General features: G+C 43.4%; 1 protein-coding gene across 3 annotated transcripts in view; it reads right to left on the reverse strand.

Annotated features, from left to right (window-relative positions):
- Window positions 1-20384, reverse strand: part of DUSP8 (dual specificity phosphatase 8) — an 81695-nt gene extending 61311 nt beyond the window's left edge. Inside the window, exons 1-2 of one of the 3 annotated variants that reach the window (XM_083575140.1) lie at window positions 20041-20384; window positions 1322-1727 (exon numbers count right to left, since the gene is read on the reverse strand). In XM_083575140.1, the coding sequence (XP_083431266.1) occupies window positions 1322-1552 (231 nt within the window). In that variant the 5' untranslated portion in view covers window positions 1553-1727; window positions 20041-20384. Of the gene's footprint in view, window positions 1-1321; window positions 1874-3623; window positions 3944-20040 lie in introns of those variants that run through there. The other 2 variants (XM_083575142.1, XM_083575141.1) reach the window with 2 other exon arrangements.
- Window positions 20385-24617: the final 4233 nt, after the last annotated feature.

A 24617-nucleotide genomic window follows, 5' to 3' on the forward strand; every position in this document is an offset into this window, starting at 1 on the left:
AAAAGGATCAAGAATGATGGCTCGTCAGTAGCACAACGCTGCTCCTTCCTCCCTTCTGCACACAATTTGCTCTGCATGCAATTATTTTCATTGACATAAATCCTACTTCAAAGGATTATCCCTGCTAACCCACGGCTCTTGAGGATAGATTATGCATCAGGCAACTGAGTTCAGAGAGACACAGAACTAGGTTCGATGAATGAATAGAGGAAACACTGCCTGTATTACAGACACTCTGAGGTTTCTTCCACACACAAATATTTTTAATGATGTGGAGTTTGGTGTGTTTTTTTAGTGATCCTCTGGAAACAAAATTAAAACAGAATCAAGCACTAAAATAGCACTATATTATCAGGCAATGTACTATTTCACGGCCAAGAGCCTTTCACAATGTTTACTTAATAGTAAGCCCTATTCAGCAAAGGTCTCTTTTCAATGTTAATTAAAAACTTCCTGTTTGCAGGTTCAGCCTGTTTTATTGCTGACCATTGAGTATCCTGGGGATTAATGATGAACAGCCCTCTAATCACCCCTTGAACAGCCTCTCTTCATTGTTCCTTATTGTAATTTTCTGTTTTGATGAGGGGTTAATTATATTTTCTCTTATTCCCCGCTCTGGTTTCATTTTTATACAGCAAAGCAAAAAAAGTAGGTACTTTCAGAGAAAAGAGCTTGTGTAGAACCAATCTTAAAACACTTTTGCATTGCCAATGAATATATGTAGCAATCAGAACTGCAAGCAGCATTCTCAGTGTTTGTGCAGCCTTATATGTTAGTTAATACTATGCTTGTGTTAACTCTATTTGGTCCCCACTATGTCCAAAACAGTTTTGGTCTAAAGGCAGAACTACACATTTTGTGTAATCCCAGTATTCTCTTAGAGTATGAATTTTGTGTGGGGTTTTTTTACCACAATGGAATTGGGAATTATGCAGCCATGACGGAAGCAGAAGACTAGCAATGGAGGAGAGCAGTTTCTTAACCCTTTCTGACTCATACTCATATTTCTCCAATAAGGATAAAAGCATCTGGTGTGGGGCAACTTTCAGAAGAAAAACAGCACATGGGGAGAGGATTAAAAAGCTCCTCTTTGCTGGTTCTGCACTGGCCTTCCTTTTGAACTGCAACCTGGGCTGGTGCATATTTGTAAATGAAAAGGTCTCTAATAGGACCACTAGATAGCCTAAGTCCCAACTTAATACAACAGCATTAGCAGATCATTTATTGCATTGCTTCATATGTCAACTGCCCTTTGAGGCTAGACAGGAGCACTGAGTCACAGCAGGACTGAAGGGTGACCAATGGCACCAAGCTTAAGTACCTTGATATTGGAGGCTGGCTGGATGAGCTCTGTGATGGATACTTTGTCTTGCTGAAGCCTTCTCTTGACCAGCTTGGAGCAGCAGATGTTGACGGAGCTGAGGACATGCCATGAGTTGTACTCCACAAAGGAGCGGCTGTCAATGACCAGCATGCTTTCGGACCCACTCCTCAAGAGGCTGGCAAGCTTCTTGGGATCCATCACTTTGCGTGGAAGTCTGTCCCCAGCCATGGTAGACTTGTCCCTTCCGCAGCAAGTGGGAGAAGGGAAGGAATGCCCAGGGCAGGGGAAGCCAGCTCAGATCTCCCAGAAGCGAAAGGGGCAGGGGGGAGGGGGGAGGCAGCTTGAAAACAGCCAATTTTTGCCACGTTGCTAAGGCCCTGTATAGCAAGTCATTGTGCCAAACCTGTTGAGAAGTACAGAGACAGACAGACAGACAGACAGAGAAAAGAGAAAGGTGGAAAATGTAGTCAGATGCTGTAAGTATCATATACCAAACTGGTACTATTTTGCTCTTCTCTAGCTTAGACATATTTAGGTGAGGCGCGGGTGGCACTGTGGTCTAAACCACAGAGCCTAGGGTTTGCCAATCGGAAGGTCGGCGGTTTGAATCCCCGCAATGGGGTGAGCTCCCATTGCTCTGTCCCAGCTCCTGCCAACCTATCAGTTCAAAAGCACATCAAGTGCAAGTAGATAAATAAGTACCACTCCAGCGGGAAGGTAAACGGTGTTTCCGTGCGCTGCTCTGGTTCGCCAGAAGTGGCTTAGTCATTCTGGCCACATGACCCAGAAGCTGTCTGCGTACAAATGCCGGCTCCCTCGGCCTATAGAGCAAGATTAGTGCACAACCCCAGAGTTGTCCACAACTGGACCTTACGGTCAGGGGTACCTTTACCTTTACCTAGCTTAGGTTTGACAAAAGCTACATAGAGTTCTATAACAGAGGTGGCTCCTCCAGATGTTGCTGAACTACAGCTTCCATCATTCCTGACCATTGGCATTGTTGACTGTGGATGATGGAAGCTGCGAGTCAAAAAACATCTGAAGAGCCATATGTTCCCCATCCCTTTTAAAGCAGACGCCACAGTACATTGAATGGCTTAATGGATCAGCCATCCAGAGAAAGAGAGAAAGAAAACCTTGAAATTATAGATGGCAGCCTGGAAATGATACCGCCTGGGGCTTTTGACCTTGATACTGCGCATCAGTGTATCATCACGCGCAACTAAAGAAAAAGAAAAAACACCTCAACTTTTCTGGATGATCTTCAATCCCACTCTGTTCTGTGTAGACGAAGGGTTCTCAAAGTATGTTCCAGGGAGCCTGGAGCCTGGGATTCCTCTACACCAAAGGGCACCTGTGGCCTTCCAGATGCTATTGTACTCCAATTCCCATGACTCCCAGGTAGCAGAGTTAATTATCAGGGATGTTGGGAGCTGTAGTTCAACACCATTTGTAGGACCAGAGATTATCTCCCCTTCTCTAAACCCATCATGAGCCATTCAAAAAGAAAGTTTGCAATGGTGAAGCTACCAAAGAAAGCACGCTCACCATTATGGATCAAACCCTGTAATCCGTAGCTGTAAGTCAACATGCTCTAGATCACTCTATTAATTCACATGGAAAAGGTACAAGACCCAGCAGGCATGGCCACCATATGCTCTGGACTAGAGAGCAATGTGCTATGGTTTCTCAGCAGACAACTCACTGTTGGGAAGGGGTCCCTGCTAGTAGAAACTTTGAAAACCACAGGGTGGGGGACGTACCGTTTAAGTTTACACTGGAAGAAATACTAATTTGTACCCCTATTTTGCATATAAAGGTTATACTGGGGTGGGGGAGAATAAAACAGAGGCGGTATACAGAAATTTCTCACTTCATAGTGAGATTTCTCTGTAAAGAAATCAATATCTGTATTCACCCTTATAACTTAAATCTAGCACGTTGCAACTAACCATTTGAAAGTCTTACCTGGTGTGGCTTAATTTGCTAATTATTTAGAAAACCATCACAAAAAGTAAACCATTTCCAGCTCATCATTTAAACAAGTTAAAAGAGAAGAAAACACATTTTCTGCTTTCTTTACATTTCTGATCAATTCCCACACTCCCTATGATTTGTTTTTTTTAAAGACAAAAAAAAACCTGCAGGCCCAGTTTGTAATCCAATCAGCATAGATCCCATTTGAACCTTCCTCCTTCCATATTTACCTCAGACTTAAGGCTTAAGAGTAAGTCCCACTGAATTTAATAGAGCTTATTCCTGTGCAGACATGCATAGGATTTTGTTCTGATTTACTCACAGTCTGCTCTGCCTGAAGATGCTGAATTGAAAACTCTGTCTATGTACATTGATTCAAGGGGACGATGGCCCAGTAATCCTTAAATCATGGAGAGCATAGTATTGTCTTCATTTTTTCCTTGTAGAAGAAACACTGAAAACTATACTAGAAGCCAAGGCAAGAAAATAAACTCTGCTTAAATCTTTTCCCATGCCCCAACTCCTCAGTATTCATTATTTATTTATTTATCCATAGGTTTGGCCAAAGATACTAATTACAGCAGTTGCTTTGGCAGTTGGCTGGCATACAACCCCTCTGCACCATCAGGTTCAGTTCAATATGTATGTGTGTGTGTGTGTGTGTGTGTGTGTGTGTGTATATATATATATATATATATTCTCTCTCTCTCTCTCTCTCTCTCTCTCTCTCTCTCTCTCTCATGCTCCACAATTAGATTTTCTTTTGCACTTCAGGGCAGGCTTTTAAAACTGAAACAGCCCTAATTAAGAAGGGTCTGAGGGGGAAGGCAGAGGCTCCTGCTACCGTTATGACACACTTCATTATGCACTTTCCGCCTTGCTGAGGGTCCCCTGCTGTACCTGAGCTACAGAACTGAAGGTAATCAGAAAGGATGCAAATTAATTGGCTTTCTCCCCCTACATTCCTCTCCTGGTTTTAACCCATCTCTCTCCACTGGTGGGGGAAAGCTAGCTGCACATTTCTCTCCATTTCTCCAAATTTGAGCCAGGAGATTAATTGAAGCAGATAGACAAAGAGGCTCTCATTAAAGAGACAGAGATAATACAGACAAAAGGACGAGAGAAAGAGAGAGATCAGAATGAAACGGAGTGGTCCAATAGAGAAGGCTGGCCAAAGATTGAGGACAAGGTAACAAATGAAGTCCTTCCGCTCTCAAGGCTATGAAGAAGGACAAATGCCCAGGACTTTCAAAACACAATTCAAAAGAGGACCTAGAGATTTAAAAACAAAACTAAACTTTATCACAGCTGCTCAAAGAAACATGGTTTTCAGGTGCCTTGCATATGCTTAACTGTAGTGAAGAAATAAATCCATGTGAGGGTTGAATAGCAACTGAGCCAGCCTGTGCTCTGACCTTGCCTTCATTGATGAAAAAGGTTTGTGGTGGCCTGTGACATAGCTCTGGCCCCCAAAGGCCCTTTCCATAAGGTCTGCCAGCCGCTTCCGGTTGGCCCTGCGCTACCCCCACCCTGTTTCTCTCTCCTCTGCCCTTCCTGTCCTCTAGCAGCACAAGTACAAACTGAACTAAAGAACAGACAGAGAAAGGGAGACAACTGCAGGTAGGCAGACAGGCCCCTCCTGGGCGAGGGCAGAGGCCCAGCCAGCCTGGAGCAACTTTCCACAGGGCACTCTAGTCACTGCACTCTGTGGTCAAGCCTCCAGCCCCATGGCTGTGCCCGATTCCTGCCACGCTCTCTTCTCCCTTGTTTCCCCAGCCATGATCAAGCTGCAGCTGCAAGGAGAAAAGGAGAGAGAGATGCAAGCAGGCAAACATGGAACATGGAAAAGGTTTCTCTTAGGATGGCCAGCACAGGGGCAGGAGGGGGGGGGGGTCTCAGAGCTGTCATGCTAGGAGAAGTGCCTGCTTGCCTCCAGCAATCCCCTGCCCTTCCTCTCTCCTGCCCCACTGGATCGCAGCAAGGAGAGAAAGGAAAAGAAGGGCAAGCAGGCAGGCGTTTCTTGTCAGATGTGCTGTGATTTCTGGATAATTCTCTCTCCCTAATTAGAGGAAGGATGCATGTAAACAGGGAGGGTGTGTGGAGGAATGTAAATGGGGGGGATGTGAAGGGATAGACAGACTGAGTGAAAGGAGAGGTGCGGATGAAGGAAGGGGAAAGACAAGGATGGAGAGAAGTGACAAAGAGATGGGCGCTCCTGCCCATTTTTGGTTCTTGCCCCCATCTATTTTCTGTTTGAGCCTCCTGTATGTGCCTTCCCCCAACCTCACTATTTTCTCCCAGGGGAATGTGGTCATTTACCTGCAAAAGACTATACAAAGCCAGCCCCAAGGAAGAAAGAAAAAGGACACGTCAAAAAAGCACAAAAGCAGCGAAAGCAAACTGGAAGTGGAAATCATGAGTTACAAGACATAGGAAATGCACACATCCCCAAATAAGGGGAAAAGTGTTAACCTGAGAGGGGTTGGGTTGCACCCCCAGAGGAACTCCTCATCCCAGGAGCAATTGCCAGCAAAAACCATCCTAGTGAAGAAGTGAGTCAAAAGCAGGCACACATTAAGCAGGATGCAGCCCACTAGCCATGTGTTAAGGCCTGCCACAGGTTCAATACACTTCTTGGAAAAGAAAGGAAAGGAAAGGAAAGGAAAAGGAGATAGATTTATCAACTACCTGCAGGACACAGGATACGACTGGTTGGCTGAATTTGACTTGCGGGGGTCAGCTGCTGGGAAGAGTGGCAGCAACATGACTTCAACCAAGTTATTTAAAAACCCTCTTAATTATTAATTTTAAAATAACAAAATTTCCAGGGAAGAATCTGAAAATGTTTAGCCTATTCCTTTATCAGGCTGCCAAAGCAAAGGAAAACAATATCTTCTTGGGAACCAGCAGGGAGGGGGGAAATATTTGACTTGACTCTGGCACAGCTGAATTTAAAAATATAATTTAGTCTGATCCCACCCCCAACTTAATAAGCTAGCAAAATTTACAATTTTTCAAGCTGTGTGTTATTCATTGTCTCTCTCTCACAGCTTTTAAAAAATAATAATACCAGGAAGCACTACCTGGCCTTGGAAAAAGGATGTCTTCTGAGGTCCAGTTCAGATAGGAGGAGCCACTCATGGCATTGGTTCAAGTGTGTGCAGAGTCTGCTAATGGGCTCACAAAAAGTGGCTAAAAGTGATTTACAGAATAGTATAAACATTAAAACCAAATACTTAAAACCCCCAAAAGAGAATAGAAAACTAAAATCACATCCATTCATATAAGGGGCAGGTCTAAAACATCCTATCCCACTGGAGACCACAAATACCTAAAACTCTTCAAGTTAAGGACCAAAGGCCTTACATCACAAAAACTGTTAAACCAAATGCATAAGCTACCAACAAGAAAACAATCTTCTTGGCTATGTCCTGCCTCCACTGTCAGAGGCAGTGTGTCTCTGAACACCAGTTGATGGGAATCACAAGTGGGTAGTGTGCTGTTTTACTCAGGTCCTCCTGCTGCTTTCCCATGGGCATCGGTTTGGCCACTGTGAGAACAGGATAGTGGACAAGATGGGCCTTTGGCTTGACCCAGTAGGGTTCTCATGTTCTTAAGATACTAGTTAACACAAATAGACCTTCCTCATTAACCCAGCAACAATCTTACAAACTTCAGAGGGGATTCATGTGAGCAAGCTGCAAATCTAGGCATTTTATGAAGATGAGGTAAAATTAAGGAATTAGGTATACCTTATTACCTCAATACAATGACCACCAGGCTACTAATTCTTAAAGGTGGGGGAAGGTTAATATGATGCCCCTCTTTTATCAGTTTATCATAGCCACTGTAATCTTCCTGAGTGCTCCTGAAGACCATTATCATAATCCTTTAATCCCACATCTCTCTTGAATGACTTTAGTGAGGAGATGGGCACAGGGTTAACCTGAATGAAAATATTAAAGGAGGAGGTGCAGTGCCAAGCTGCAGCTTTGGGACAAGACGGGCAGCTTAACATTGGTATTAGGGTAACTACAGGCTGCCTGAGGACAACATGCAGTTCCTGTAGTGAAGGGAGGAGAAGATACAGTGGAGTCATGCCAAGAGAGCACTAAGCTCCTTGAATGAAACTTCAGGAATCCTTAGAGCAGGGGTGCCCAAACTTTTTTCAAAGAGGGTCAGATTTGATGAAGTGAACATGCGTGAGGGCTGACCAAAGTCACTGAGCTTTTTTTAGGATTGAACTCTACCCAAAAATGGTTGAGGTTTGTGCTAACTACACAAATAAATTACTGCATGTACAGTACTGGACATGAGGCTCTTTTTGTAGCTGAAACTGGTTAGCACAGAATGCTGCAGCACAATTGCAGGCACACTGGAATGTAGAATATGTGCTCCTCCATGGTGGAGCATGTGGAGGGGGGGGGTATCGTGTGCCATTCAGGATCTACTTCAGGGGTCAGCAAACTTTTCCAGCAGGGGGCCAGTCCACTGTCCCTCAGACCTTGTGGGAGGCCAGACAATATTTTTTTTGGGGGGGGGGGATGAACAAATTCCTATGCCCCACAAATAACCCAGAGATGCATTTTAAATAAAAGGGCACATTCTACTTCATGTAAAAACACGTTTATATCTGGATTGCCCATGGGCCAGACTGAGAAGGCGATTGGGCTGGATCCGGCCCCCGGGCCTTAGTTTGCCTACCCATGATCTACATCTATTTGCATGTAAAGCCTGTTCACACAGCCACCAAACACATAGTGAGATGGTCTGAGTGAATCCCCAGCTATTTTCTCCATACCCCATTTGCTTCTAGTCCGGCAAGTAAGAGGCCAGATAGAGCCCTGGGGCTTCCAGCTGCTGTTTAGTGAATCTTCTGTAGCCACTGCTTGGAGACAGGGCTGCCATTATGTAGGGAGCTACATGTAGCACTTGCTTCCTGGTACAGCAATTAAAGGGTAAAGGGTAACAGTGTGTGCAAGCCTTCAGAATAAAATATGTGCAGGGCAAGGGGTTGACAGAAAGTAATTCTTGGTTCAGTCTTCAGGCATGGCAGTTTATTATCTGCCGGAAGGATTACTAAGGCAAGTAACTGTCAGCTTAGAACCTGAAATGCTGGCAGGATGGCTTAAGCTGGGCAGCTACCTACAGTCTTATTAAGATGTAAATTCTGGCACTGTAGCTAAAATCTCTCCCTACCCCCTCTCTCCCTTCCACCCACCCCTTCTTCTTTCAAGTGCTTAAGTGCTTAGCAAGCCTCACTCTAGCGCCCATCCCCGTGCCACACAAGGAATCCCTACATCACATGACTATTACCAAATCATTATTCATCTTTTTGCCGTAGTGGCAAGCAAGGATACGAGTCCTATTAACAAGTTAGCGCCTTGTGTTTCCACAGCAACCGCACAGATGCCAGGCAACAGCTATACCTTAGAGCCCCGGCAGACACTGACCAGGTTTCTTACTATTTCAGGCATAGCCTGGTTCTCTCTGCTGTCCAGGCAATTTCCTACAGCCAGAACATCAGTTTGGAATGGGGAGACAACATCTCCACAGACTGCCCTGTTAAGGTGTTGCCCTCTGTGTGTGGGCGGAGATACCTTGTCTGCTTTGGGGCCCAAAAGCATCTTTGAAAGTCTTTTTCAAGAGATGGCCCTTATCCACTCAAATTGGGTAGGATTCCACTCTCAGCCCTCCTTTTTTCTGCACTACTCTCTGCACTCCCTCTGGCTAACTTTTGAAGAGCAAACGTATGTTGAAAACAGGTGCGATTAGAAAAATAGGGCAACATATGCGTAATTAGCATTTTCGTAACGTTGCTCACTAAAAGACGTTCAGCACAGAAGTTACTTTCATGAGTGCAGATTTTCACTGCTCATGCCAATCAAGTCTTATTTTATATTACTTATTTATTCAAAAAAGAAAAAAGAAAGGATAGCCCACCTATCTAAAACAAGACCTCAATGCAACTTACAAGAATGAAATGGTCGAAAATATTTTGGAAATTAATGCCACACACTTCACATGAATTGCCTTGGTTTTCAGTATTTACAACAGCTTTCTTAGTTTGTCCTGTGGAAACAGGGTTAGTTTACAAGAAGCACGTGAAGCAGACACAGGGCATGCTATATAACCTGAGTTCTGGACCTCTATTTGACACACAAAAATAATTAAAGACTGTTTAATCATTGAACAAAGTTGATTTATTGTTGACATCTCAGTCTTCTTATAGTGGAGTTTAAGTTGCATTTCCTAATATGCTCGTGGAACTGCAAATAACACACATTGTGGACCTGGAAGGCAGTTTCTCAATTCTATACCAATAAATTAACAAAAAAAGAATGGGTCAAACCATTCCTAGACCATCTGTCCTAGGCATCTTCCCAGAAAAGATTATACGTTTCCTTCATAAGATCTTGTAGCCCTCATTCTTGCTGCCCATATGGAAATTGATTGGCATTTGTAAGACTCTTTAGCACTGTGACAAGTACAAGTGAAAAGCCAAAATCTGTTAATAAGAACATGAATCAAAATACTTTTCTGTATATACAAACTAGCACGCTTGGGAGTACACTAGACTAAAACCTTTCCCCCTGAACATCCAGTTTTCTGTGTTTGGGAAAGATTTCTGGAGCATATTCAATTAGGCCAGCCTTACCTGCACTCTGAAGAGGCAGAGATAAGAAACAAGTCTAATATTTGTGGGAGCTTGTCCATAGTCTCCCAACTCAAAATGGTCCACTGGACTCCTGCATTCTCAGCAGAGCCATGACTTTTCAACAAATAAGCACATGTATAAACCTACCCAATGATATGGTTCAAATCATAGGAGTGACTCACATAAGAAGACAACAATGTACCCTTCCCATGAACTCCAATGACTGAGTGTAAAAGCGGAATTCCAGAAAGATCTCTGCATTCCTAAGCTCCCACACAACCATTTATATTGAGAAATCTGAACAGGGGTTTTCAGCAATACCAAGAAGCCCCAAATATACAGTTATTGAACCTACAATTCTGCACACACTTATCTAGGAGTAAGAGTTCAATGGAACAATTAGCGAATATCAACAACTCCACCATGTGAGTATCTTCTTCCACAGCCTTCTAACATGCTTCCTAACAGTTCCTGACAGGCTTACATGCTTGAGTATACTTCAATAACCCATCCCATGATGGGTTGGGGGTGCAATTATTCTGAAGTGAAACAGAAGGGAGGAAAAAGAAGACTAATCAAGGACATCCCTTCCTTGCATGTATTGTACCGTACTCCCATCTCTGATGTCCAGTGACCTTGAAATGATGGCCTCAAGATAAATTAATTTGAAAACCGGGGTGGGGAACTGTCATGGAAGATGGGATTTAGAGTCTAGCAACATCTGGAAGGCCACAGAATCCCACCCCTCATGTAAACACTCACACAGGCAATGAGTTTCTACTCTATGAAGTCACCTTTGGAGTAATGGAAGAGCACTCAGAGTGATTTAACTTCATACTGAACACAAGTTAGCAGGAGCTACTGTCCAAGTTATAATCACTCCTATGCTTAAAAATGTCACTGTGGAAACTTTTTACATATTATCGTTTCCAACAATGCTGAAAATCTCTGGGAATGACTTAACAGAAGTCCTCCAGTATAATAAAAAGTAATGCAAAACACTGGCCTAGGTGTGACAGTTCCTTAGCTGTTCAATCCAGTTCAAGACCTGTCCAACTTCCTGCAAGCACCAGTACTTGTAAGCACAATAGTTTCTCAAAGAGATTCATAGGCTGGCACTATCGGGGAGCTTGGAGAGGTCCTACTTACATACTCTACCTTTATGCCAAGAGGAAGAACATCTGGCATGCAGATGATGGGCCAACACTATGGGATATGCGATTCCTGAATTTTAGGTTGAAAATTGCGATTTACAAACAGGATTGCTGTGCTTGCTGATGCAGTGTTTTGGGGGGAGGGTAAGAGATCAACCAAATGAATGTTCTTCTTCCTCCCTCATCCAGCCCAGCTACCCAGAGTAGCAAATGCGCACTGCTGGAACTTAATGGTTTTCTTCTTGCATCACAAAATCTCTCATTCTCACTGCACCAATTTACAGAATAGGGAAAAAGCATTCCAGCACAGATAATCTCCAGTGGGATCATTGATGTAACAGCTGGCAAAATGGGTCAGCTCATTAGCCACTTTGGCTGGAAAAGGGAGGCAGAACATTCCAGTATTTGTTCTCAAAAGTGGATTCCAAAGTTGTATACTTTTTAGGGCATTCTTGTTATCAAAAGCCTGTCCTTTGTCTGATGGCATGCCCTATCCAAGGAGGCCACTTCACAATTACGTTTTAAGGTGCACAATAAAGTTTTTAGCATTATGCACCTACAAGTGTAAAGTGTTTATGTAAGAAACATTTGCAGAAACATCCAACATGAAGACATCCTCCAAGGTGAGACTGGCTCCAGCTCCTGCTTAAGTGCACAGTCCTGAATAATGTGGATTGGAAATAACCTGGTCTACTACCAGTTAGGAATGTAAACATTTGATCAGCCATTGCATCTTCGCCTTTAAGGTTGGTCTATATCATCCTTCTCCACCTGGTGCCCTCCATTATCTCCAGGCAGCACAGCTGGACTAGGGAACCCTGATACAGATCATTAGCAGATGGCAATATGCTCTGTGCCATGCCCGTGCAATAAAAAGCTACCAATTTCTTTAGACCAGCCTGCTGTTAACGACACAGGAGCAGGTCAAGCCAGGATGCTGGCAACCCTATCACACGTTCCAGTAGTTCTTTAGAAGGGGAAATGAAAAGCAGTTAGGGCAGCTGGTCTTTTAGGTGCAACAAAGCCCACTGGTCATGGGAAAGAACCAAGTGGATAATTTTCTTCCTTTTGAATCCCTTTCCAATTTGGCACCATATCTCCATCTTTGGGGCCAGTTACTAGTTGATCAAACCATATGCTGGTGTCAAAGCTAGGAACAAGTGGGGGGGAGGAAGGCTTAAAAAAGAACAGCCTCGTGAAAATGATAACTCAGATTTTAGCAAACAAAAGGGGAAGACATTCAAAGAACTCAAATGACCACAATTCTCACATGATAACAGAAGCCATCACTTGATTGCTTATAGGCCAAGTAATGCAAAATGTCAAGGCACCAGCCTCAAATTCTGGGGCCACTGGCACTGGATATCCAGAGGCAAAGGGAATGATTCAAATGCTGAAGCAAGCAGTTTTTTATTCTGAAAAACAGCACTTCTTGAGTTTAGCTCTTGGATGGGAACCTGTGGCCCTCCATATGCTGTTGAAATATAACTCCCATCATCCTTGACTACTGACCATGCTGACTGGGGCTGCTGGGAGCTGGAGTCCAGCAACATCTGGAGGGCCACAGGTTTCCCAGTCCCGGTTTAGCTCTTTGTCACAGAAATATATATTCTAATATTCCTTTTTTTTTATTCGCTCCAAAATGCATTGCAGAAGGCAAGCTTTTCTTTATCAGTGCCTCCTTTTAGGAGCAATAAAAAAGGAAAGCATACTGTATATATTTAAAAAGGTATATACATTTCCCCGGACAAAGAATGTGCCGTGCTTAACAAAACTGCTTCTTGCATCCATCGAGTAATTTCTTTGTCACCAGATTTTTAAGCACTATCTTGCGCACAGCCATGCAAATTTCCTTGACAAAAGAAACAGAAATTTGAGGAACATCACCACTCAACACACACAGACACACAGCGCATTTGGGATTTTCAAGACCTGACTGGTTGCCTGCCTGTGTTGTCAGTTCTTGTTGTACTAGGTTCAAAGGTGCCCACGTTCAAATGCACAATTCATTTGGAAGCACTTTGGGCTACCTTTCAACACAGCATAGGAAGACTGGGAGGAGGAGGAGGGAGCAACACACACAGTGCTGAGCTCATAGCAGGGACAGCAAGATAAAAATGTAATCAATAAATATACACCATCAACACAGTCCAAGTCTCTTAGCATAGTATTTGTCAATGGAAAGGAAAGGAGGCCCGCAGCAAGCTTGTCATGCATTAACCATTACATGAATTCATCCTGTAAGCGTTGCTCTGAAGCGGACAGGCATGCTCATATAAAGGGTTTTATTCATCCCTGTTTCAGTAATGAATTAAAACTACAGATACAATGCCTACTTATTTTCCATGACATAGTTTAAACATGGTTGAATCAGAGGCAATCCAGTGATGCGCAGCCTTAATCCTTTCCCCTACGCCATTTTGCTGCTGATCTCACTTTAGCTTTAGAATTTCACTAGAACTGGTATATGACTGATAAAAAAAGAAGAAATAGCTAAATAAATGTGTAAACACCCACTCCAGAGTAGTTTTCTCCCCTGTTTATTTTGTGCATATTGCTATACACATCAACATAAACTGGCCAGAATGTGTGAAACTACTGAATATGGACCTTACTGATGTTAATTGAAGTTTTAACATTAATGGTAAAGAAAATTATTTATGCACTTCCTACCTATGTACAAAGGGAGCCTTCATGTTTCAGACCATCAGCTGAGAACATAAAGAAATCCATCTTGTATTGCCTTTTTCCATTTTTCAGTGCTGGGCAGGAGTTCCACATATTGGCACAGTCTATGAACCATACCTACTGTACAGCTTAATGTAACAAATTAGTGCACCTTGGAGCTAACCCAATTCAAATCCAGACTGACAGTGAGACAGATGAAGATCCAAGTCCTGTATCTCCACAGAAGCCAATGCTCCGAAAGGAAAATTACTATAATGCAGATAAATAGTTTAAAGCTCATAGCAGCAGTCTCTGTCTCTGACACACACAGAGCAACTGTGGTCCAAGTGATGGGAGAGATGTTAAACAAAACCTCCGGATCTACACCAGCCCAACATATGGTAGAGGGACTTTTCATTTGCTAACTATTGTTGGAAGAGCAGTGCTTTGCAAAAGATGGGCTCTGAGTCCTGAAAGTTTTGCAAACTGTAACAGTCCAACTGAAAGGTCAGCCTTTCCCCTGCAAAGTTGATCTACTAAAATATTTTATCTTTCTTGTTTCTGTGTCTTTCACATAATCTGGAACCAGTAAGGAAATGTATAAACCCACCTCACTTGTGGCTTAAAGAACAACAAGAAATATCTGAAGAAAAATGGGGTGACCAGGACCCCAGGTACTGGAAAAGGTATCTGGAATAGATAACTCCACCAAAAAAGATAATGAGCACGAGGCATCAAAATGACATCAAGAAAATAATTTCCAATTTCAATTATCTTGCTTCCACAATTTTTACTATTCCCATGCAGCGCACCCCTACCACCAATTCTAATCTCACATCTATCCTTTACACCACACTGGCTCTCTGTAGTTTTAATTAATTGAAACAGTTAAGAAGCTCTTCAATAGCTTTTTACAACATTGTTGCCATGTTGGCATAAAAAGTAGGAAAGATGATTTACTGGCAGTCATGACTTAGATAGCAGTGTAAGAAATATTTGCACTGTTGATTAACTCTTTAGGTATCTTTACCATTTATGCTATTTTAATGCCTCAGAAACATGTGTGTGTTTAATTTTGCAGAGTTTAATTCGCTGTATTTTCTCCTCCGCTTCCCATTTCAGCTTGATTGCAAGTGATGTAAGACTCTAGTACTTTATTCCATCAACAGTCCATTAAAACTACCATAAGAAACCACTTTGTGTCTACAGGAAAATTGCCAAAAGCCGCCTACTTTTCAGAAGCACTTGCATTTTTTCAAGTGCACTTGCTTTCAGTTTTCACTAATATGCCAGAGAGTAAACTTACAGCAGTTAAACCAGCATAAATGCTACAAAAAGAACTCAATTAGCTCACTACAAAATAAACTATGTTGGCCCACCCAGCTTCTCCACATTTAAAGAAAAAAACCATGCCAGTATAAATTTGACTGCACGATGTGGTCTAAGTCTCTATTAAATCAGCAGCAAAGATTGAACTGTCAGCCATGAGTAGAAATCAAGCCCATATTAATATATCCCATAATTGATTTCATATAAAATAGCTCTGACTAATTCTACTGATAGTCTACACTGAAACATATAAATCAATGAATTGCAAACAGGAAAAAACCCACTGTTTTTAAATAAATGAATAAACAAATGTAGTAACTGCTTGCCCTTCTATATAATGCACTGTTAAACCCAAATTTAAGATGAAGTAGGCATTATGGTCCCACTGCTAGAGTGCAGTCATATTCATAAGGACAAGCCTTAGAAAAACCCAATAATAGGTTCACTTCTCTTCCACTATGTTATCTTGCCCTGACTAACTTACTCCAAACGAATATTTGATGAAATAATTTTGCAAAATGGGGCGGGGGAAATGCAGAGCTTGAAGAACTAGTTTTAACTTAATATTCATTTGGATAGAAAGCATTGAAATGGCTCTGTCCTGCCGCTAAAGTGAAAGGTTGCTGCAGTTTGCAAGGATTTTATATGACCCCTGTACAAAAGTAAAATAAATAAAAATTGCAGCTTTCTTGCAGATAACTCAGTGACAGGGCCATACTTTATAAATACTCAGTGCTGTGTTTCTCTTGTTTACATGCTGCATACTTTCTCCATCTTTTTAAACAAGGATGTGAAATCTCATGCTGACATAACAGCCTTTAAGTCGCCAGACTCTCTTGTCTTCTTTGCTACAACACACAAACACAGATGTGGAATCCACTAAGCCTGCGCAAATTTCACCGTGTGAAATTAAAAGCCCAGGATGAAGGGATATACAAAGTTTCAACAAGCCATATTCCGTTCATTCCACCCTGCTCTGTCAGTGCATACCATTACCTATTTAGAGCACTTTCTAAACCATCACCCCACTTTCCCCCTTTAGCTATTCCTATGGAATAATGAATAAAGAGTGAATCTGTAGTTGCCTTTTTCCACGTTTCACTGAAGACCATCTTACTACCATGTTTAACTTCATATACCACACAATATTATATGAATGTGCATGTGCGCGCGCACACACACACACACACACTCCTAGCCCATGGTTCTGACTGAATTATGCCAGTGGTTTGTCAGCTGCACTGGCTGCTAGTCTATTTCCAGGCCCAATTTAATGTGCTGGTCTTAAATCTTTATGACCTGTGACCACATCACCTGAAGATCACCTTCTCCTGTATCTGTGGTACAAACATATCCACACACTTAACAAGTTCACTATGCCATACTGGAGAATATTCAGGGTTAAACAGTTGGAGAATTCTTGCCTGGATAGCTTGATCTTTAGAGTAGGCGTTTTCATCCTGCACAGCCAATTGTGTGGGTTTTAAAAATCCTGCTCATTACAGAAACACACTAGCTGGACCTGTGAACAAACAAAGAAGTGTTTTCCCCAAGCCCCTGTGGAGAAATAGCCCATCTACAAACAACACCTTTCCAGCATGAGGAAATGAAATGTTGTAAGGTTCATTCATTTTCTGTCCATATTTGATACTTCCAGTACCAAGCTATGCTTCTCACCTTCATTTCTGTCAAGCCACAAGAGACGCATGTGCTCAGGACGGGGAAGGTGCTGTGACCCTTCTATTTTCTGCAAAGCATACAGCTCAGTACTGGAGTTAAACATATGCTATTTAAGGTGCTTCTGGACAGTGCTTTTCACTGCAGTGCCAGGCCAGCAACCGGGAGGCTTGCTTTGCAATCCTCTTCCTAACTCCCACCAGTCACTGCTCTCACCTGCACTGCCTGCTGCTTGACATTTTAATGAGTGGCGCTCAGCACAACTCATATGAACTGAATCAGTGCACAGATGCAGATGGCCGTACTCTGAATCTGACTGGTCGTTCAATCTAATTGAGAGTGGGAGAGTGTTTCCTCATACACAATCGTATTTGGCCAATGACCCCGGGCTTTGGAGATGCTTTTCATTTTTCTTTGTGGGATTCCCCTTGGAAGCGCAGGCTCTCTTCATGTGACACACCACAGTCTCAAACGTCTACACCAGCCTGCTAGTCAAGCTGCTAAATTGCAACCCAGAGATCATGCTGTTTCTGAACAACCACACAGCCATGAAGGAAGGGGCGGTTTTGAATTTTCCGAATCCACAGCTTCTTGACCAACCATTTCCACCAGGGATTTATTTATTTTTAACCACTCAGCAGTTGGAAAGAGAAGATAAACAAAGGGGCCAAAGAAGAAAGAGAGGATCAGGATGCTGTGGATGAATCCCTTTGCAGCTCTAGAATGGTTAAACATATCCAAGTTGAAATCTGGTAGCCTTGTCTGGGGGGACTGGAGGATGCCTGGTCCATCTTCCCTATGATGAGGTATCTGGGCCCTTTCTGTGAGAAGAAAAGAACTGGAGAGGGGATCAAACTGTGTGTGTGAGAGAGAGAGACTGAGAAAGAGAGAGATCATCCCATGCAAGGTTTGAGGTGAACAGAAGACATCTAGCACCCAGTGCAGTGAAGCTAGCAACCCTTCTCTCTTTATTGCTCACACCGTTTCATTCAGACTTGAGCTCAGCTATTGTTCACATGCAAAACAAATCAGCTGACCTATCAAAATGTGTAATGCTGTCTGCTCAGCACACTTCCCTGGCTTGGATGCAATGACCATTCACACATAGCCTCCTTAGACTTCATTACAGACAAAGAGCATTTTCATCCATGACACTGAAAGTATTTTCTTTTTCTTTTTTGCATTCCCTGCATGCAAAATACGATTGCAAAGCCTACACAAATTAGAATGCACATTCGGTTTAAAAACAGCTTCGTTTCCCTTACTTTCGCATTGTTCACACCTGTACACAAGTGGCACGAAAGACTAGGCTGACCGCTTTGTGTCATCAGTGAAAATATCCATACTTTTATAAAATAGTACCCAGAGGGTAAGCCTGATGCAATGGCTAGAATGTCTGGATAAAGCAAATCAATGTCTGCTCAGCTTTACGTATTCTCAGCCTAATTTATCTCACAGGGTTGTTGTGATGCCAAGCTTCTAGGTAGTCATGCAAACCTTAAATATAAGTTGCACTGGCCTTACCAAAAAAAGGTACAAAAAGGTAAGTTCTGGCTTGCATTGGCTAATTTACATGGGGGCTTCTGTCCCTCCACCCTGCAGTTTTTGCATTTTGACTAGCGTAATTCAACTGGGTTGTGCCAGAATTAAGCCTAACTGCAGCAAGATATTGGGAGTCATTTGCTGCAAGGCTTCAAAACAAGGGAGTACAAGCGTTTCTGTAGATGGCCGTACTATTAAGCTGATGCTTGCAGGAGCTAGGCTGAAACAACTCTTTACGTTCATTATAAGAGATGTATAGAGAAATCTTATATTTTTAATCATACTGAGATGCAGGTTGTTAATAGTGTGTGTGTGATGCCTAAAGCAATGAAGCTTGGATTAGAACCTTTGCAACTGACAGCATAGTGATTTCACACCCACCCAAAAAATCCATGTATTATGACAAGTCGGCAATCCCTCTCCTACAGAAAGGCCCCAGAAGAACGTCTGCATGCAGTATTTCTTGGCCACAGCTGTAGCAAATCTTAATTCTGTATCGTGCAAAAAACAAAATAAAAAAGTGCTTATTTCCCCCATCACCACCATCAAGGGGGGGGGGGGAGGCCCTTCATGCTCTGTTCCTGATTGAACTGAAGACATGAAATGTGGGCAAACCTTCCTGACCATTCTATTGGATGAGGTGGTTGTTGTTTTCAAACCGTCAAATGCTGAATCACAGCACACACACACACACACACGCACTGCTGCTCCTAGTCAAGGCGCTAGCCAAGGTGAAACGCAGCAGACTCTCGTTTCCTCGGGTGCTTCCGAAGCGCCAAGGAACCGGGCGGCAAACCAAACTCTTTCGGCATTAGGAAACCACAGGGCTGTTAACACCAACCTCACAAACCACAGAGGGAAAGCTTTATGGACCGTCTCTGTCTCTCTCTCCCCCCGCAATCCTAAGAAGAATGAGGCCACTCCACGCTCCGCATCCGAAGCGAGCCTTGAACATTTCTCCTCGTCTGATCCTTCCTGGAAAAGTCTCGAGGCATAACAACCACCTCTTAGCAGAAACGCACACAAACACGTCCCCCCCCCCACCCCGCCCCGGTCACAACTGCGCACACACATATATAAGCACAGAGACTTTCCCTTCACTTCGCAGGAGCCTGCTGTTTTATTTCAGCCTAGTATAATCCGATTCTTAAAACCCTCCTGTTACTTAAACACACGTCATAAATATGCGATTCGCTGAACGCAGTTCTCCCTTCCCTGCAGCACGGCTGACTCTACTGCGCATTTTTCTGTATGCAGCACTGGAGAGGTGTTCCTCCTGCTAGAATTACACCTTTATTTATTTTTTGCAAAAACCTTCGGCACCTACTCTACCTTCCAAAATTAGCACCACCCCACTCCCCCATCCCCAAAGCCTTCCCCTCCCAGATAAGATTACGATGCATGCACTCAATTTATGCACAGTCACAGATCTAGTAGAAGCCGGCATTACACATAGGATTCCATGGGAACGCATGCTGAATGCAGCAACATGCAGCATTCGCGTCTTGATGCGTAAGGTCCAATAAGCGTATTAAAAGCCTGTGCAGGTTGTAGTACCCACCCCGCTGCCCACCCGCCCCCCATACAAACCCGCATGGGATCTCCCGTACTGCAGTATTCTGCAGGGTCATTAAGCGATATGTGGAAGTCCAGTCCCCACCGCCACCCCCGACTCTCGCGCGGATCCTTAATAACATTTAAAAAACACTTACCTTCCTGGCACTTCCTCTGTAGCCCAGGATCAAAGCCCTTTAAACCCTCCAGCTGATTGCAGATTTCTGCACATTCGTCAGGATGATTTAACCACAATTAGGAGAAGGTCGGATGGGAAACGCTCTGAAAATGCTGGGGCAAGTGCTGATGATGCAAGATCTAACCCTCTGCAAATACACGCGCGCAGCCACACTGAAATGCGCTCATAATGCCAGCCCTGTAACTAAGGGGCAGGCATGTATCTGCAGAAGGGGCGAGGGTAGTGTGGGGGGGGGGGAGGTAGCACAGATAAGCATTAACAGGGCTGAAGGGATCCAGGAAGACAGAAGGTTGCACTTTAGAACTAAAAATGAACTGAGGATGAGGTCATGCCTTGAAAAAAAGCACCTGACGTCACCCTCAGCCAATCAGAGAGGGAGGCTCAGGGGCAGGATGACGTCAGCCTCTGATCCTGGGGCTTTGGGTGCAGATTAAAGGGAGACAGGCAGGCAGAATTGCAGCTTAAAAGGGGCAATGGCCTAGATTTTCCTTCTTTGCCTCGTTCCCTTCCAGTTTTGCAAGCTCTTAAAAGGGAAATGCCCCAGCCTCGGTGGAGAAAGCTGGTGCAGAGATGCAGCACTGTAAAACAAGCCACTCATTCTAAATCAATGTGGCATTTATTGTTGCAGGAGGGAAAGGGAGGGCTGGCTCATTTCAGCGGCGCACAGATAATCCCTGCTGCTCAGGAGGAGGAACTGGGAAAGATTTTTCCCTTGTGCCAAAGGCAAGACAAAGTTTAATTGGTTGGCTGCTGAATGAAGCAGGCTTAAGATTTTCACATCAGATGGAGTGATGTACCAAATGACCTCCAATACAAATGCATTCTTGTATCGAAACCTTAGCGGTGCTTTTTCTATATGACAAAGAAGCACAAATGCTGGTCCTGATGACCCAAAGAAGGATAGATTTAGAAGATGAAGCAGTTCCAAAATCCATATTAGGGCAACACCCTTATTAGGCCAACCAAAATATCGCAAAATAGTATCTAAGCTACTGTAACATTTTGGTTGGCATAATAACAGAAGTATTGCCCGAGTGTGGATTTTGGAATTTTTCATGCGGGCCAACACATATGAAAATGCCTTTACATTTTGTGTGACAAAGTAAACAGTGTTAATAGTAATAACACAGGTATTCTCATAGAATCGTGGAGTTGTAGAGATGGAAGGGACCCCAAGGGTCATCTAGTCCAACCCCATGCAATGCAGGAATCTCAGCTAAAGCATCCATGGCATATGATCATCCAACCACTGCTTAAAAACCTCCAAGGATGGAGAGTCATAACCTTCCAATGTGGTGCATATGTATTTTAGCATAAGCTGTAATCAAATTCAACACATGGGCAAAACATATCCAGGACTGACTTCTGAATAGCAAGCTTTCATAAATGCTGTCACCCTTTTAAGGCCTTTTTAGTCACCACCAATCTTGTATTCCGTCCCCTAATTTTAACCAAAACCCAACCCCCCATGTGTCACAATTTTGCTCCTCCTGCTTTTCCTTGATGAGGTGTGACATACTTTAGGGAGAGTTCCTTCTGTCACAGATACTCCAGTTAGTAACATTTTACCTGAGATTTCCACACATAATCCTTTAAGTCTATTAATCCAAAACCATAAGGAATGTAAGATAAGGAAAAGGGAATGTGGGGGAGTGTCTTCCTTAATTCCTCCCTTGTTCAGACTAAAGTTTTTATGCATGCCTGACTTTTCTCTCTATAAATTGGTAGGCTTTTGAACTGTGATATTCTTCCAAACCAAGAGCTGAGAGAGAGAGAGAGAGAGAGAGTGAGTTTTGACATTTCCCTAATTTCCCTTGTGGCTGTTCTGAAGAGGTCCAGCTGAATTTTTCCAGTTCCCTCTCCGCTGCCAGTGCAGGGTTTTATTGTCAACTGAATGGCTTGGGCATACCCAGTAGCCTACATGTGCAACATTTAATTAAATTGTCAGCGTTTCTAACAAATCCCAGTAGGGATTTTTTTTTTTCAAGCAACGGTACATTTAATAGCTAGATCATCTAAATTTTATTAAGCTTGGGTACTTTACATGGGAAAATTAAAAACAACCCAACCCAAATTCTTCACAAATGTTTCAGGAAGAGCCTTTGCTATGAGGGCGTGCCTCCTAAAGGTGCAGTGGCACAACATCTTTGATTAGTTGAGGATTTTCTGCAAGATGAGGGATGTTATAGACTCCCAACACTGAAATATGGCTCCCAGAGTTACCCATCTCAGTAATATCCTTTTATTGTAAGAACATGAGGAACAACCCAACTTCACTTCCAGACATCCCTTTGCTGCCGGGTTCCTTGGTTTTCTTCATTTCTCCCAGTGAATGCAGGTCCTGTTGAAGCAGAGGCCTAGTATAGACCGTGGCTCACAGCTTCAACAGAAGCTGGGTTTTCTAATCCTCAGGCCCAAAGTGCCCTTTTCCCACCCCTTCCAATTCCCTTAAGGTTTTCCCCCTTTAACAATATATAGCCCCTAGAGTCCAGTGTGGCATCAACAATCTCTGTCCATCTGGCCAAAGACAAAAGTCTTTTCTGAGCTCATCAGTTTTTCCTGCATAATTGCGTTTTTAAAGATGAAAGGCTGTTCTCCCCTTGAAAGCTGAGGATGCTGTGGGTTGATCTCAGGAAGCGGGATAATGGGCAGGGACTCCATTTAGGGAAGTCATGGAACATCATCCACCCACCTCTGTTTCGGAATAAGGTCAAAAACAATGATTTCTCAGGAACACCTATCTTTCTGGATTACTCACTACATGCAGGTTGACTACTGTGATAAACCATTAAGTGGGCATATTTTCTTGACTCACACTTCAAAGGAATGATACTTTTGACTCATGTTGAAGACACTGTTAAAGTTACTATGAGGTATAAAAATGTCGCTACAATTTAAAATACAGTCTTCTTGCCATAATTTAATCTTGAAATATATTTAAACTAGACAGAGACCCTTAATCCTTTCCCACTAACATCTGTTTGCCTTCACCACAGTTGAAATCTGAAATGGTGGCCCTGAATGTGGAAAATCCTTGTGTGGTAGGTTCCAAAAGAGTAAGGGACATTTGCTTTATTAATGTGAAAAACAAATCAGGCACACCCTATATTTAATAAATATTTCTGTATCTGTGCCATATCTTTTCAAACGAAATTATTTTTCAAGCTTGTGCAATATAAACACATAAACTGCCATTCAGGATCAGGTCAAATGCCTGGCCTTCAAGCACCTAGCTAGACACCGGACTCAGAAAAGCCCGTAAGAAATTAATACCACAAGTTCAGAAAAACAGGCCACTGGACTAGCTTGGAGTGAGTGAAACACACAATGCACGCAAGAGGCTGTCAATATGTGTTTGGACAGAGGTAGGGGGAAAGCCTTTGATCTTTACCACTCACTTCTCCTTGATCGGGCATCAAAATCAGAAAAACACAGTTACAGTGGCAAGAAGACAATGATTCACTCAAGTTTAGCAAATCCAAGGTGTTAAGAGACTGAGCTAGATAATGGGTTGTTCTCCTCTACTGTTGTCAATATCTGAAGGCCTGCCTCCTTCTGTTCAGACCCTCTAATATTGGCAGAGAGGGTCCTCTTGGTAGTTCCACTGCCCTCAGAAGTGGGAGGAACGGCAGCCCAGGAAACAGCTTCCCTTGTGGCCAGGTTATTCTTTACCTTAATTCAAGCTGAGAGGAAATGCATTATTTCATAAGAAACGCATTTCATAAGTACTGCATTTTCTAAGAAACAACAGATAGATATGGATTGTGGCTAACATCTTGTGAACACTGCTTACAGAACCAGTAGTTGGAGTACACTGGATGCAAGAAAACAGGAGTGTGCTAGGATGTGGGAGAGAGACTAGTTCCCCATTATTTGTCTGATTCCTGTCTGTTACTGTGGGTAAAAGGGTAGGGAACTTCTCTGCAGAGCTTACAGAAGGGGTTTCAGTTCCAGAAGCTCTCATTTGCCTTGACATGACTGGTTCCCCTGCACCAGACCTTTCAAAAGGTGAGTGGGAGCACCTTCTCTTTCAGATTCTGCCTGGTGGGGCTCAAACACTCCTCTCCTGCTTCCCAGTTCCTCTTTCCTACAGAGTGACGCTGAGTGAGTCACTGGAAGGGGTGGCTGTGTTTGCTGTCATCAGGGTGTGCCTGTGGTTCCCCCTGTTGAGTGTCTTGGCCCTCCCCTGGCTTTCTTTTTCTCTCTCTGGGTGGGTCTTTAACCTTTGCCCCAGAACTCTTGTCCAGGAAGCTGTGTGGGTGCTAGGCTCTGTGTCCTTCCTCCCCATTGTGTGGTTATCGTGCTCTAAAACACAACACATGAGCAGTGTAAGTAGACTTGAGATCCTTGCCTGAAGGATGCCTGGGGACTTGGAAGGACCAAGGTTGTGCCATTGGAGCTGATCAGGAAGGAGGGTTCTTGTGCATGTGATGGGCATGGGTTTGATATACTGTAGAGGTTTGTGATGGGGAGACTCCTCATTGTCATGGGCTCCCTAGCTCCCTCCATGTGTGGGAAGTATGGGAGTGTTGTTGC

The sequence above is a fragment of the Podarcis filfolensis genome, assembly GCF_964270895.1.
Source record: "Podarcis filfolensis genome assembly, chromosome: 1".
NCBI classification, from domain to species: domain Eukaryota; kingdom Metazoa; phylum Chordata; class Lepidosauria; order Squamata; family Lacertidae; genus Podarcis; species Podarcis filfolensis.